This window comes from Penicillium chrysogenum (assembly GCF_028827035.1).
Source record: "Penicillium chrysogenum strain IBT 35668 chromosome Unknown utg000001l_segment0_segment0, whole genome shotgun sequence".
Lineage (NCBI taxonomy): Eukaryota > Fungi > Ascomycota > Eurotiomycetes > Eurotiales > Aspergillaceae > Penicillium > Penicillium chrysogenum.
The window spans coordinates 2,921,814-2,937,357 of NW_026622749.1; the positions used below are offsets into that span (position 1 = coordinate 2,921,814).

Consider the following 15,544-nt stretch of genomic DNA (forward strand, 5'->3'; position numbering starts at 1 on the left):
CTCAGAAGTGCGCCCCGCTGTGATGACTTTTATATAATTTGTACTACTCAGCTCAATATTAAACATGAGAAAGGCTCAATGACAGTTGTTCTGCTCGGATTGGCCAAATGGACCACAGCCATGTGCTTGCCTACCACAGCAAACCCAGCCCTGAAGGCTTTCATACCATCAGTCTGGTTACGCGGAGTCCGCCAAAGTATCACCTAAAGATTCATTGAGATAACTATTCCATTCGATAAATTCAATTTAATATCTTCATTTTGATTATCTCCTAGTCACGACAACTACGTGTGGCCGCACTGGAAACAGGAGCACATTTTCGTTGAGTCTGACAGCAACAGCAGTCGAGGCACACCCTGTCGCGGAAACAGCATTTCGTAGTAATCGCAAGCTCGTCACCAGCTATATGCTACGACACCATCCTAGCTGGGTGGAATTCATTCGCCAGACTCGACAGCTCGGCCCACCGTTCATGACGATGAGCCCGAGCCGGCCCTCCGCCGGCTACCCACAAACGCATACTGCGGGACGTAAATATACCCAATATTCATTGCGATCCCAGCATGTCCATCAAATAGTGGTGGGCCACGTGGTCCGGCGTCAATTGTGATAACGCCAATGAGAAGACCACTGCTATGGCGGTCACTCGGCCAGTATTGATAGTCACACGGGAACATCCAGCTTTGGCAAGAGCACTAGGATTGATCGACGAGCGCATGATAGGATGATCATGATCCCCAGGGAGACCGAGCCGAGCCACTAAGAGCTTTGTGCTTGTGGACAGCAGTTCCTTCTAACTGGTATTGAGGAGAATCGAGCTCACGCCATATGACGGATGCTGTGCGATAGCTTGCCATTGTTCTTGTGGTGGATGGGTATAAGGGAGAAACATGATTGACCTCGTGTGATGACTACCATATGTCGAAAAATCATAGTACGGCATCGGCGCACCGTTGTTGAATTTTGATACTATATGCGGCAATTTTCCAGAACTTGCAATTGCATAGTCCGTATGCGATCACACCTATTTCCAAGTTTAATAGTTGGAAGTGGAGATAACAACGAGTGATCAGCCGCTATTTGCGACCGAAATGTAGCAGAATGGCGAAGAGCAGTCTTCACAACGTGAAGCAGTAAAACTAACCATAACAGGCAATTGACAGGGTCATGTTTATGCACAGTATGTACTCCGTACTCCGTATGTTGTGAAGACTCTGTGAAGCCTTTTTTGGGTTTGGCCCACAGTGGACTATGTAGATTAGAAATCCTTCTTCACCCCTGAGGCCCACGGCACCTCGGCATGTTTTCATATCTCGGTCTATCCCTTGCCGACGGGGCAATTTGCATAACGGAGTTCCACTATGATCCACCGCGGTATATACTTCACACCGGGAGTACTGATGAAAGTGAGGCGCCGGAGTTAACCTGCCTAGGAGCATTCATATATTGCTACTGGGGTTGGTGGTCTCCACACGGCCTTGCTATTAAGGGAAGGAGACTGGATCGCGGTCGTCGGGAGGTATTCAGGGGATTTCCCTTCTGCATGATCTGGGGGCATCCATACACTCGATCTGTTAATGTTATTTCAGCTTAACGAGCATACACTATAAACGTTAGTAATAATATCTTATAACATTGGAACTTATGACTTCATGGTAATCACATGGTACGCCCGCCTCGTATCGCTCGAGGATCTACGCAATAGTTCGTCTTGAGCACCTACCGCCACGATGGAAAACCTCCGTGTATACGGGGTACAGAGCATGTTCATGCAGATCATCAGCGTCGCGGGTCGCGGAGGTTGGAGATCCTAGACGTGATCAGACGCTATTGATTACCGAAGTATCAGGGTGTCATTCGAGTGATTTTACTTTCTAGGCAAAAGAAATTCCCCCGTATTCTGCGCGCTAAAGATCGATAGGGTCAGGCTCTAAGGTTATTTTCTCGGCTTCTTGGCCAAAATAGGAAATTTCACCCCGTCAGGCGCATCTGCAAATTGGACGGGCTGTGTGTTTGTTTGGACGCGGCTTGGAGAAAGCGCTAGAGGCGAGTATAGACTCTTCAATGAATGAAATGGGACTATTGGCATTTTATGACTTGTGGCGATGTGGGCATGTTTAGTTGATATTTGATATGATGGGTTGCACGTGCCACTACGTGAGTGAATAGGAAGTACGGAGTTACTCCGTAGAACATCGGAAAGTGATCAACAGAATGCAATGATGATGATCTACCTACGGATTACATACTGCAATGAGGCTATAACCGTGCTAGAACTCCTACCCGGCCCTGTGGGCTGCACCGGAGAGTAAATCTTCAGCGGATACGAAATTTAAGGACCAAGTATCTTTTGTATGTGATTACTATACAAAAGATACTTGATCCTTAAATTTGCTTTCCGGTCCCACCACCGGCTAGGTGTTGGTGGGCCTGGCGCGACTAGTAAAGAGCTTCATAACAAAGGCCAGAAAGGGGCAAAGAAAGACCCGACAAACTGCACATACAACATAGGCAACCAAAGCTTCATTCCAACAGGATGTATTCAATCCGATGGGCTTCGAGTTGAGATCAATTGAGATCAATCTAGACATGCTTACAAGCTGCATCACATATGAGCGGGGCTGCCCGCCTTGAGGAATTGGGAGAGTGGAACTGGGCTACAACATACGTACTGAAGTCCGGCAAGTTGGATTCCGAGGAGAAGGTTAAATGATAAATAAAAAAGAAGGTTGAGGGTAAGTTTTGATGTCGGACTTTACCCCAAGATTCCGACAGAAGACAATCGAACAAGAACCTAATAGGGTTTTGGGGTCAAGCTTCCATCTCATTCTTCCCCGTCCTCAAGACCTTGGCCTACAACAGGCGCACAATTTAGCAGGTGCTTGTTAGAATTTGGATCGGCAGTGAGCGGGGCGGAGAGGAAGAAGATGTGGCAAGAACTGGTTGGAATGAGACATGGCGTTAAGGGTGATTTTAACACCGGCTTCCAAGATATCTGTGGAAATATACTCCGTATACTCCGTATATGCTCAGCACACGCGGTCAAGGGTGTCAACATACAACATAGGTATTGTCTGAGATTCGGGTACCTGACAGCCTTAACTGTCAGCCGGGATTTAACCCCATGCAATATAAATTCGGATGCTTCCGGGTTACCCCTGACGCATATGTCTAAGACACTTCCAAGGTTCTGCTGCGTATTACGTTGTGCCAACTCGGGGCCAAGATTCCTTTGCAACGGGCCAAGCCAACTCCACGATCGCTGCGGCTCTAAACCAGACGGTGTACAACAAAACATCCTTCTGTTGATTTCAAGGTTTTACGTCGATCTTATCCACTAGGGGGTAAATCCCCACTAGCCCCGTGTCGGAATCATACCGGAAATAGGCAGCTGCCTTTTATCCTGTTTACCCAGATTTCCAGCAGATGTTGCAGTGGTTAAAATGGTTAAAATGATTGAATTGTTGAAGTGATTGAATCGAATGAATTGAGTGAATTGAACTACGAAGTACAACATTGTAATAAGGGGCAAAACAACCCACGCGACATCCACAATTCTTTTCGGGAGTCCTCCGTATGTCTCCATACAACATATGTCTCCATATGCCAGAGAAAATCTGTTCGTCCCGTCTTCTCCATTAAAATCGGAGGGATACCACTTATGGTTGGATGGTTAGCAGCGGATCGAAGCTTAACCTGGCCCAATGGCATGGCCAAGATGTCGAGAGTCCACAAATGTCCGCGAATGTCCAAATGTCCACTATTGTTAAATAATCCTTTTGTTTGACTTTTAACACTTTCTGCTATACGGAGACGGTTTGGTGCGGGGATTCCACTTGAAATTCTACCTAGGGCCCCATGGTCCCCTTAACTCACATTGTGCTTTATATATATATTCTTTTTTCTTTTAACTCGATAGTATTGATATGATATCCCGCTTACCTTATATTGTAACGCCTCTGTGTTGAGGAACTGGCTTTTATAGAATACATATGTACGATATAGAGTACGTACAACATACGAAGAATACACTTGCCCCAGTTCAACTTCAATCCCGCTAGTGTTCCAGAAGCCTCGCCCCTGCAGCGAACATACGGTACTAGCGATCTGAGCCCCCTGTTAATAGGCTAATGGGCTAATGGGCTAATATGTTACGGAGTACGCCTTGACCTTGAAACGGACACGGAACTCGTGGGATCTGGATGGATTTTGCGACTTCTCAGTGGTTCTGAAATTTGGGGCCTATGTCCGTTTCTAAACGGTGAATGGCCTTAAGTTGGTATGCGTATGCTCGATGTACTCTTTTTTATGCAGCTAGATAGTTCGGCTTGTCCATCGCCTGGGCTAGTACCGAGTAGACCAACTAAGCTAACCTTTACGGCCATTTTATTCGACATCTCGCCACAAACCCGTCTCCTCTTACCCACCTGAGGGGCACATATGGCCTAAAGGTGAGCTAAATAGGGTAAGTGGAGTTACAATGTGCGTTGTATACAGGGATTCGCAGCTCTGGACCTTGGGCCTTGAATTATTATGGAGACCGCACTTCTTCTCCCAGTCCATATTTCTCCCTGATAAATCCACACTTCACTCGAACTCGCGAATAACCCAGTTAATTGGCGGAAACGCTGTATCTGTTTTAACTTCCATTTCCATTCTTCTGTTGTCTATCACATTTTGAGTTCAATCAGCCCCAGTAGTTTGGCTGGTGTTTATTTTCTTGCATGTGGCTGCCAGTTTTCATGCCTCTCCTGTGGCCTCTTCCCCTCCCCGTATTCTTTATCTTCCATTGCGGGCTCATGGGGTAGGTATTGTGTTTATTATCTCCTGCTTCTTATTCATTGGCACTCGTGCCCACCTTATATACCGACTTTTATTGGCCTCGATCGGGTTTCTGGACAGTGACCCCCAAGAACGACGTCTTGCCTTGAATACCACCCTTCCGACCAGGCAATGATAGCAGACCCTTCAAAGTGAAAACCAGCAAGACATTCCACCATGTCAGCACTTGTTCTCATGGGCTTGATGCCCAGAAACAACGAGCACTCGTTGGCGCCTCGATTGATCAGCTCCGCTGAACTTGATATCGACCCTCTCCCGGAAGCGCATCGACGAGGCCTTATAGCAATCACAATCATGGCCTTCCTGTCGCTCATTGCAACATCAATACTCCTCGGATTCATCACCTATCGACTTATTTTCTGGCGCGGCAGCTACACACGATACATCGGTTACAACCAGTACATCATTCTCATTTACAACCTTGTTCTAGCCGATTTCCAACAGTCACTCGCGTTTATTATTTGTTTACGATGGATCTTGCTAGACAAAATCAAGTCCGGCTCGGCCGCATGCTTCCTCCAAGGGCTGTGGCTCCAAATTGGAGATCCCGGCAGTGGTCTTTTCGTGCTTGCCATCGCCTTCCACACATTCCTTTTGGTCGTCTGGGGACGTAAAATGTCCTACAGAGTCTTTGTCTGTTTTGTCGTCGGCGTCTGGGGCTTCGTGGCTTTGATAGTAATCATCCCACTCGCAATGCACGGTGCCAACGTCTTCGTGCCTTCCGGGGCCTGGTGTTGGATCGACAGTGAATACGAGACCACCCGTTTATGGACTCACTACATGTGGATTTTCATCTCCGAGTTCGGGACAGTCCTTCTCTACGCCGTGATGTACTTCCAGCTGCGCCGGCAGATCGCCGCCTCCGCCATCCTCGGCAACAGCCAGCTGGAGAGCCTCAGACGCCTGCGCCGCGTCGTAGGCTACATGACCATCTACCCAATTGTCTACATCGTCCTATCCCTACCACTCGCCGCAGGCCGCATGGACACAGCAGCCGGCGATTCACCCAGCGTTGTATTCTTCTGCATTTCCGGCGCCATCATCACTAGCTCCGGACTGGTCGATGTCGTTCTGTACACCCTCACCCGCCGCAACCTGATCATCGACTCGGAACCCAGCGAGGACCGATCCTACAACAAATTCAGCAGCAAGGGTAAGCGAGGCGAGACCAACCTCACCACCATCACGGCCGACCCCAAGCGTAAAATGGGCGGCACTTTCAACGATGATCTCGACCGCGACGGCTCAACCGATAACATCGTTTCTCCCGCACACGGCCACCACTCCACTGATCATGAAATGGCCCCGATCGGAAAGGTGTACCAAGAAACAACCATTGAGATCACGCATGAGCCTGCGTATCCAGATGCAGCCAGTGAGCGCTCGAGCAAGGAGGAGTTCCCTGATCGGCCACCTGCGGGATGGCGGAGATGAACTTTCCTCATGAACCTTTTCTTACACTTCTATTCATATATTCCTGAGTCATCTGAACTATTACCACTTATATCTTTCTGTGGTATGATGCCCTCGATACCCCTTTTCTGTCACTATAATATATGTATTCCCTTCCTCACGATCTTGTCACTTCATGTCTCCTATTCCCTTCTTCTTCCCCCTTTTCTTCCCTTTTCTATGTCTCTCTATACTTTTACCCTCAATCCTCTTCCATAACGGAGCCTTATATGTATATACTTACAAAAAGGACGGACACGTTCCTCATGTGAACCATGGAGGTTCGCATGTGATACTTAATGTTTTCAAATCAGAAGACCCATGACTTGCTTTCGATTGAATGAATTTCCACGTACTTCACGCATCGGATAAAGATCCCCCTCCTACCACGCTTGGCTACTGTCCTCCAGCAGTTTCATTACCAAAGGCTCTCATAGAAAGGTACACTGTATTTCAAGCAGGTCATTGGGCAATGTGAGACATTGGAGTTATTCAAGGACACTCGCCTACGTCAGTCAGACCTACGCCGACCTTCAAGCGAGTATATATTCAATCCTTCCCTTGGGACAATCCAAATTTCAAAATAAATCCAATTCGACATAAGCTCAGACTAACTTCAATTTGACACGTGCACTTCAAGAACCGAAATACCAAAGTACCACAGTAATCACGCAGGAGGAAGTGCAAGCTTTCCAGACGACCAACGCCCCTGAGTCCACACATACTCCGTAATAGCGGAGATTTCATGACCTGCCTGGAAGTAAACGCGGACATCCGGACGCGCACCATTCATCCAGCTAACGCAAGCAATCTGCGTTCCGGGGATACAGTCCGCGTGGAATTGACTCTCGGTCCAGGACTTGCCATCGTAGACCATCTCGCGCATCATGTTCGATGTATTGTAGAAGACACGAATTCCGACGACTTCCGAGCTAGTCATGTAACTAGTACAGGCTATGGAGGTCCGGGGTTGGACCTTTGGGAACTTGACGGCTCCGTCGTACCAGCCGCGTTTGCTGTCGTAGCACTTCTCTATTATGCCATGTTCCATGTGTTGGTAGTAGACACTATCAATAGATTTAGTTCTGTATTCTGTGAAACGATGCCCGATGGCATTAGTTACCGGATCTTCGGTTCAGATGTCTTGAACACAGTGCATGCTATGTCCGTGCCGGGCATTGCGGAACCCAGAGTTGACATTTTCTCCCAGTTTCCATTATCTATCTCCTGTGAGTAATGATAAAACACTTGTCATCTGGTGACTTACCTTTAACTCCATACTCCTGAATCGTGTTGTCTGCCATCTGACAATAGACCCTGAGTGTCATGTCGGGTCCCTTGAGTTGGCAAGCGGCCAGCTTGGAATACGGCGCCGTCATAAAGCGCTTCTTACCAAGGGTACCCTCGTACCAACCTTTGGATTTGTCATAGGCCATATCCTTCATAGTATTGTCGGTGGAGAGGTAGTAGACTCGGATCTAGCGGGTTCCTGTTAATCATCCTTTGGGTAGCTTTTTCTTGGGAGAGCTTACGTTCTCGAGGTCACTCGAGGTGCAGGCTACAGGAGAGTACAGCTTGGCTGAAGCAATGGCATTTTTCTCTGTTCCATTGCTCCATTTGTCCTCGTACCTCGACTCGCGGATCTTTCCCATGACATCTTGCATGTAAACCCGGAGGTGGCTGCTTGCATTGCAGGCTGCGATGGAAGTCCCTGAAAAAATCTAGTATCAGTCTTGATGGGTGAGAAGAGTAGTCATGGGGTATTTCGCATACGAAAGACTATATCGTGAGCTCCGTTGCTGGGCATGATGGTAGAAGGACTTCGATAAGTTAATTGGTGTTGGTTGCGTCGATAAAGATTATTTTGGATTGAAGTCGAAGGATCTGAACGGGTTTATAACGGCAAGGAGCCTTCTATATTGCACGTCACGGGGTCACGTATCCAGTCTGGACTGGTCATAAGTTCTGGAGCATTGGAAGAGCTGTGATTGTAGGAATAGGCGATGCTTTACACACGGGTAGCCAGGCATGGTGGTACATCATGCAAACAAGGACCGAGGAAGCTCGCGGATCGTCAACGCACAAGGGAACACGCAAAGTGACAAACAAATATTTTTACGGCGACTTACCGACATGTCCGATGGGGGACAAGTGGCCTAGGCCTTTGAGGCTCCGGGAAAACGTTGAAAGTATGCATAGGCTGCGATGTGATAGGCCGTTGTACTACGCTCTGTATCCAATCCTCAAGTAAGGATTGCTCCGTCCAGATCAATGTCAACGGGAATGCAAATTTAGGAAGTACGCAGTGCAATATTCTAGTGAGCGATAGGCGTGTAATTGGTTTTCCTGCGGTTTTGATCGGACCAAGTCATTACTCCCACTGACGCGTTCATCAGACCGGCCTTCGCCAGGACGACTTCTGGGCCCAGTGTCATATCACCCTCGAAGAAAAACACTCGTTCAAACAAGAAGGCTTGACGTCTGCGATCCGGCCGGATTCCTTTTGTTTCTCGTTGCCATTGCAAGGCTTGATTGATGCCTTAGTGAGCGTCCCATCGATTTCTCAATGCATATTCAGTTACGTCGGTTGAAATCGCGGCAAGAGGAGACACGAACTTATTCTTTTTCCAGTTGTGTGTTAGTACAGGGCTTTGATCTTATCGGCTATCTTAGCTGAAGTGGGATCAAAGTGCACCTAGCACGATTGTGAGGTTGTGACGGTCACTTACGACAGCGTTATCAGCTGACTTGAGGTGCTCTTCCATGTAGTACTACTCGTCCCCGGTAGAATTCTGTATTGGCGTACGACCGTTCGAGGCATGTTGGCAGATCTCGCCCAATATGGAACTTTGGCGGCGACGGGCCTCAATGGATCGGCCCAAGCCCCGACGCTGACACAATGGCGTTGGTAGTACTCTGCGCTCAATGCACAGTCGACAGAAGAGAAACCCCAAGGAGAGAATTCTGCACTTGGATCTTGATATCCACTGTTTGTACGTCGCTGGAACAGGCGGATTCCATCGTCGCGGCATGGTAGCACGAGGCACGACCATGGATTACAGAATGAGGAAATAAAGGAGTGTAGAGCGAGCTGGCCTTTACTCCCCATGAAACAACATGCCCCCGTATCACTTCGCGGGAGGCTGCTTGTACCGCCCAAAGCGCCTTCGCACCTTGGAAGTGTCCTGAACCAGGAGCTTGCAGTGAACGCACATGTCGGAATTTCGGGTCGAGGAAACAGAGGCTTGTCGGGTATAGCCTCTCATTCTACCTTAGGCCACACCGGAAATTTATCAAGGGCAACGCTGTCCATGTTGTTAGCTGGGAGGTACGGAGTGGGGACGACGAGAGGATTTCTTTATCGCGACCGCGGCATTGTGGTGGTATAATGGACCATGACCCTGCAGACAGGACCTGCGTTAGACTCTTGCACGCGGGCCACGACCTGAATCATCGCAGACTCCACGTTCGAGACATTATTGCCGATCGCCTCATCCATCCCGAGTGCTGTCCACCGGGATTCTCGTCATGTTTCACTTAAGACGGGTCAAGCTCGAATCTCCAAGGGGAGGGCGAGAAGGGTTGCCATGGTGCTGGTGGCTCGTCCCTTGCGCGTCAGATATAGTTGTACAACGAAGGAATGTTGTCAGAGCTAGAGTGTAGCTAGGGGATAATTTTGTCCGTAGATAATTCGGAGGACGGGGGAGAAGGCAACCTTTTGCAAAAAAGAAAGACGATCTGGGTAACATGTCATGGGGGGATAGAGGTGGCACGAAGAAAGGAAGTAACAGAACACCCTTGAGTTAAACTGCAGTGATGATGTTTAAGAACCATTTTATACCTACGCACATAATTTACAGATGGACCTCATCAAAATGTAAAAATTATTTGCTCCTTATTTAATCTCAATGGTCTTCTCCTTTGACATGTCTCTCACTTCATAGTCACATTCCTTGAATTCTTTATTTCCGCAAGCGAAACAGCGCTGCATTGTGAGAGAATGGGCGACTGATAGGTGAAGTCAAGTAGCCTCTTAGAATGGAAGGATGCATGACTGCTTCTGCTCATCCATGCGTCGACATACTCGTCCACGATCTCGTTGACTTCAGCGTCTCCTTGGTACCCAGAAGCATCCGGGGGAGTATCCTGCCATGTGATAGCTGCCAGATCCAAGAGAACACGAGGACGCCCGTGCGGGATTGCTCCCCATCCTCTCCCATTTCCTCGCGGGTTTCCGTGTAGTATTCACCCTCGGAATTCGATTCTCCAAGAAGTGAAAGAATATCCGCATCGTTTGGATGTGAGTATTGACAGGATGATGAAGGAATGCATCGTCAAAGGTGGAATTTGGAGCACGTGGTTCGTTTGGAGGGTCCCTGGGAGAGAAGGTGTGGACGGTCATGCCACGGCGGTCTCCATCCGACGAGGTCTCTTCACCCCCGTTTGTGACAGCGAAGGACCATGAATAGATAATGTATATGTTGAGGTGTGCCTGCCTTAGGCTTTGCCTCCTATAAGAGACAGGAACATCCGATGTCCATGCCCTAGGTTCCCAGGTGGTCAATTTGCTGCAGGGTTCGTTGCTTTTTGTAGGGCCGTCTGATGTTAACTGGGAAACCTAGGACACATAGGCAGTTTCTCAACAACAGTTGTCCGAAATGCGATCAACAATGGTATCCTGTTCGCTGTCGAACAAAGTGCCGTGCGGTAAGTGGCTGGTCACATGGATCGGAGAATGGAAGTGGACCTAAGGGTGGCACTACCTACCTAGGTACCAAGGTAATCGCGATCGGATAGCTTTCCGTGTGAGCTTATCTACCATCCCATGGAATAGTGATAGCAGAATAGTTCTTATTGGCTGGACCATAGGTTGATGGGGCGGGTGGCATAGAATCCACATATTTGGAATGACACACTTAATTGAGGTGAGTGCAGTTTTTGAGAAAATGAGGTCTAAGCGAGGTTTAGGTGCCACTGCGCTTGCAATATCCAACTACTTGAGGGCTATTTATAGAAGGATAGGTCATTAAGAGCCGTTCAGCTTTTAGGGAGGATTGTAGTTCTTAAAATTCCCATGTTATCGTGGCCATACTCAAATTGGTCGCGTTATTAATGGAAATGGACACGCAGCTTCCAAGGTTGACGACAGTGGCTCCACTATAAGCTTTCTAAGGCTATGAGGGAAGGGTCTCTCAATTTGTGCGGAATTGGTCTTCAACGGCGCTCACTTCTGGAAAGGAAACGCCACGTTGGTACTGATGTCACCAAACGGTCAGAGAAATATATAGACTTGACTTTCGCAAGCACAATTTTGGGCTGCTAGTTGACTTGAACCCGGACTCTCATTCCTGTTTGTCTGCTATTTCTGACAGGGTTTTCCAATACCAACACTTATCATGGCGAATCTTCGGACTCCTGCCCCTGAACCAGCTACCGAGTTGGGACGTTACCGCGTTCTCTCTTCTACGGCTGGGATTCGCGTGTCACCTCTCCAGCTCGGAGCCATGTCTATTGGCGATGCGTGGTCAGAGTCAATGGGTTCGATGAGCAAGGAGGAGTCATTCAAACTTCTCGACGCATTCCATGGAGCCGGCGGGAATTTTATCGATACGGCAAACGATTACCAGAACGAGCAGTCGGAGACTTGGATCGGGGAATGGATGGCCGAACGCAAGAATCGCGATCAATTGGTGATTGCCACCAAATTCAGTACAGACTTTGGGTCGCACAAGCTAGGAAAGGGAAAGGCCCCAAACCATTGCGGCAACCATAAGCGAAGCCTCCATATGAGTATCCGGGATTCCCTGAAGAAGCTGCAAACCGACTGGATTGACCTCCTGTACGTTCACTGGTGGGATCAAACCACGTCGATTGAAGAGGTCATGGACAGTCTTCAAGTCCTTGTGGAACAGGGAAAGGTGCTATATTTGGGTATTTCGGATACGCCGGCATGGGTTGCGGCAGCGGCAAATTCATATGCCCGAGCCCATGGAAGGACACCCTTCAGCATTTACCAGGGCAGATGGAATGTCCTGCTCCGTGATTTTGAACGGGATATCATCCCTATGGCCCGCCATTTTGGAATGGCACTTGCCCCCTGGGATGCAATGGGCGGTGACAAATTCAAAACGAAGGAGGAGATTGAACATCGGAAGGCTCAGGGACAGCCTCTCCGTAGTCTATTTAGCGGAGAACAAACCGAAGAAGAATCCGCAATGAGTGAAGCACTTGGAAAGGTGGCGAAAGAGCAAGGAGGTAAACCCATCACTGCGATTGCCCTGGCATACGTGATAGCAAAAGCACCAAACGTATTCCCCCTTATTGGCGGCCGCAAAATCAAGCATCTCGAGGAGAACATCCAGGCTCTCAATATACGGTTGACAACGGAGCAAATTGAATACCTTGAGAGCCAAAAGGAGTTTGACCTTGGCTTCCCAGCCAACTTTATCGGCCCAGATCCCAAAGTGACCGGGAAACCGACCCCTCTACTGGCTTCAAACGCCCCGTATGCATTTGTGCGATCAGCCACGTCTATTACCAGCCCGGAATAGAATTGGTAATGTTGGCCAACAGACCAGTCGTTTGTTCATTATGCATAGTTAGCAATAACAAAGATAAGGGAAAAATGAAATCCCCTGGTCGATTGATTCCCCTTGCAGTAAATTGCAGCTGAGTTGTACCAAACCCGAAGCTGTGATTGCGTGGGTAGAAGTATCATCTCTGTCATAGAAAGCGGTCGGTCCTGAAGAACATGTAATCGTCAGGAATGATCTCATTCACAGTTCCCAAGTTCAACGGACATTACCTTCATTAAAAAAAAGGATAAAAGCCATTGTTGAGATGCAACGCTTGGTATGTGACAGTTATCCTCGCCCTCGATCATGATTGGTTATAATGTGGTTTTTCGCTTATTTCATCATCTTTTCACCTCAGAAGCTGCCTAGAGGTCCCATAGTTCGACCGGCATAGCGATATGGGAATATACGGCAGTCAGCGATTCCTTGCCCATCGAGATTTGTGCTGATGCATTGGTGGCTATACCACCTCCCGCTTCTAAGGGTGGATATTAGTATATGACCTTAAATTTTCATTATAGGACACATACCCTTCGTTTGACGTTTGGATGGAGCGTATGTTATGACTGCTCTAATCTCTCTCTTGCATCCATTCGCATGAGCCCGCGTTGGCTCAAGAATCACCCTCGCACAAAACATGTCCGAGATGGAATGGCTAAGTATTGGTGATAGGATGGCTCTGGCAAACTTTTAAGTAGCCACTCAGCTACCACCGTTGATGAAATCACATAATTAACATAGGGGCTAGTCGTGAAAGACTTTTCGTCCAACGCGACGAGGCTTGTTCGGACCAGATAGCAGGAAGCGCCTGCACGCCAGCAGGGATGTTGTGGAACTTGGTCTTTGCGAAGATAAGGTTCATCCGATCAACAAAAAACGATCGATGCTCCGGGTCTGTACTATCTGCCGCCGCAATGAAGCAGACCCACACAAGGGCATGGGAGCCCATCTGATTGGGTTCGATCTGAGAAACCAGCTCCTTCATACTCTCCAAGAGCTGCCACTGGTCGTCATTAGACGCCACTCGGCCGAGGTAGATCTGAGAAGCCTTGATAAAAGCCATCCTCGAGAGATGGATCATATAATTGTGTTCAGATTCCGCAGGGAGATCATAACACGTCCAGTCAAGGTAGCGCTCAAGAGGGAGGCTTAATACATTCACACCTTGGTGTTCACCAAGTAAGGGTTGGCCGAGAAATTCAAACCTATGATGACAAGTCAGACATGTTCAACAGCCGGTCGAAGGAGAGTACCATGGGATACCCACATGTGAGTTTGTTGGCTAAGAAACTGGCGCGCAGAAGAGGGTGCAATTTGATCAGCATTTTGTACCAGAGACGTCAGGGTCCGCAGAATGTGGGCATATTCCGAGCTACCAGTGATGGTCTCTCCAACTAGTAAAACAATCAGTGTCGCCCACGTAGACGTGGTGAACACGCGATCCGGAGACGTTGAGTCTCGGCACAAGCGAGATATCAATGTAGCCCGGCCTTGATCGGCAAAGGATTGATAGGATGGGCTATGCAAGGCCAAGTGTTGTGCTGCAACCACAGCCACAGCGCGTTGCACGAGCTCATCTTCGCAGGCTAGGGGCAGTAGAATATTGCGATACCCATTGGAAATATGATCCAAAAGGACCATCACAGGAGCGACCTGCTCCGAGACTACTGTTTGTTAGTAGATATCCTCACTGGCTAAGAAAGAGCTTACAGTGTGACATCAACATGCGGGTTTGAGAATTCAAAGGGGCAAGCCATTGGTGGATTGACCCGGTCACAGGAATAGGTGCCTTATGAGAAGGGTGATCAATAGATTCATCATTGTCATCGGGGTCATTTCGTTGCAGAGAGAATGTTTCTGTGCATACAGGTATCGCGTTCCCATTCCGCGGGATAGAGATACTTGTTGCTTGACGCGTGCTTGAACCAGACCCTACACCCTTCACATTCTTCCTCGTGGCACGCGCCGGCTGATCACTTTTCCACCTGATTCTACGTGGCACCGGTGTAGCCTGTATATTGCTTTCAAGGGTTGGCTCGGGCGATGGATCCACCACTGGAAGGGTGGATCCTCTTAATCGACCACGTTGCGCCACACCGGTGGAAAAGCGAATCCGACCAGGGCCAGAGCATTCAATTCCCTTCTTTTGACACTTCTTGCACGTGGGCTCTGCATTGTCGCATATTATACGGCGCTTGGAGCATTGAAAACAGCCTATAGGTGACGTGGAATGTGGTTAGAATGCTTTTCCGGGGGCTGGGAGATAGAGACTCACCCCTGATTTTGCCGCCAGGGGAAGACATCTGAGATACCACGGAAAGATCACATACGGGGTGGTGCATATTGTCGCAGATTGTTGGAGAAGATAAATGAGAATTGAGGTGGGAACCTTGCTGAGTCGTAGATGCGGGGAAGGGTTACCGAGGAAACTATACTGTCTTAACTTTAAATTCTAGATTCTAAAGGACTTATAGTTAGTTAACATAATATAGTTAGCTAGTTCTATATTAAAAAGACCCTACTTAGATTTATTTATTATATCTTTATTTCTAACGAATCTAAGACCTATTTTAGATACTAACTCTAGTTACTATCTTTTCTATCTAGCTACCTTCTAAATTAATACGCGCGATTTCTATACTATATTAAGGAGATAATATTAAGTTCCTAGAATA

At 48.2% G+C, this 15,544-nt stretch overlaps 4 protein-coding genes across 4 annotated transcripts; 2 read left to right on the forward strand and 2 right to left on the reverse strand.

The window, feature by feature from the left end:
• Positions 1-4,998: 4,998 nt before the first annotated feature.
• gprC lies at positions 4,999-6,276 on the forward strand (the record flags this gene model as incomplete). Its single annotated transcript, XM_056706923.1, has 1 exon — positions 4,999-6,276. The coding sequence occupies one exon, from the start codon at positions 4,999-5,001 to the stop codon at positions 6,274-6,276; it is 1,278 nt and encodes a 425-aa protein (XP_056571225.1).
• A 685-nt stretch (positions 6,277-6,961) lies between these two features.
• On the reverse strand, positions 6,962-8,101 carry fleA (fucose-specific lectin FleA; the record flags this gene model as incomplete). The annotated part of the gene is made up of 5 exons (XM_056706924.1): positions 6,962-7,361; positions 7,418-7,514; positions 7,562-7,772; positions 7,827-8,005; positions 8,068-8,101. 5 exons carry the CDS (start codon positions 8,099-8,101, stop codon positions 6,962-6,964), a joined length of 921 nt encoding a protein of 306 aa, XP_056571226.1.
• Positions 8,102-11,690: 3,589 nt separating this feature from the next.
• On the forward strand, positions 11,691-12,845 carry N7489_001170 (putative aryl-alcohol dehydrogenase Aad14; the record flags this gene model as incomplete). The annotated part of the gene is made up of 1 exon (XM_056706925.1): positions 11,691-12,845. The coding sequence occupies one exon, from the start codon at positions 11,691-11,693 to the stop codon at positions 12,843-12,845; it is 1,155 nt and encodes a 384-aa protein (XP_056571227.1).
• A 748-nt stretch (positions 12,846-13,593) lies between these two features.
• N7489_001171 (Zn(II)2Cys6 transcription factor) lies at positions 13,594-15,172 on the reverse strand (the record flags this gene model as incomplete). Its single annotated transcript, XM_056706926.1, has 4 exons — positions 13,594-14,074; positions 14,137-14,533; positions 14,580-15,083; positions 15,145-15,172. 4 exons carry the CDS (start codon positions 15,170-15,172, stop codon positions 13,594-13,596), a joined length of 1,410 nt encoding a protein of 469 aa, XP_056571228.1.
• Positions 15,173-15,544: the final 372 nt, after the last annotated feature.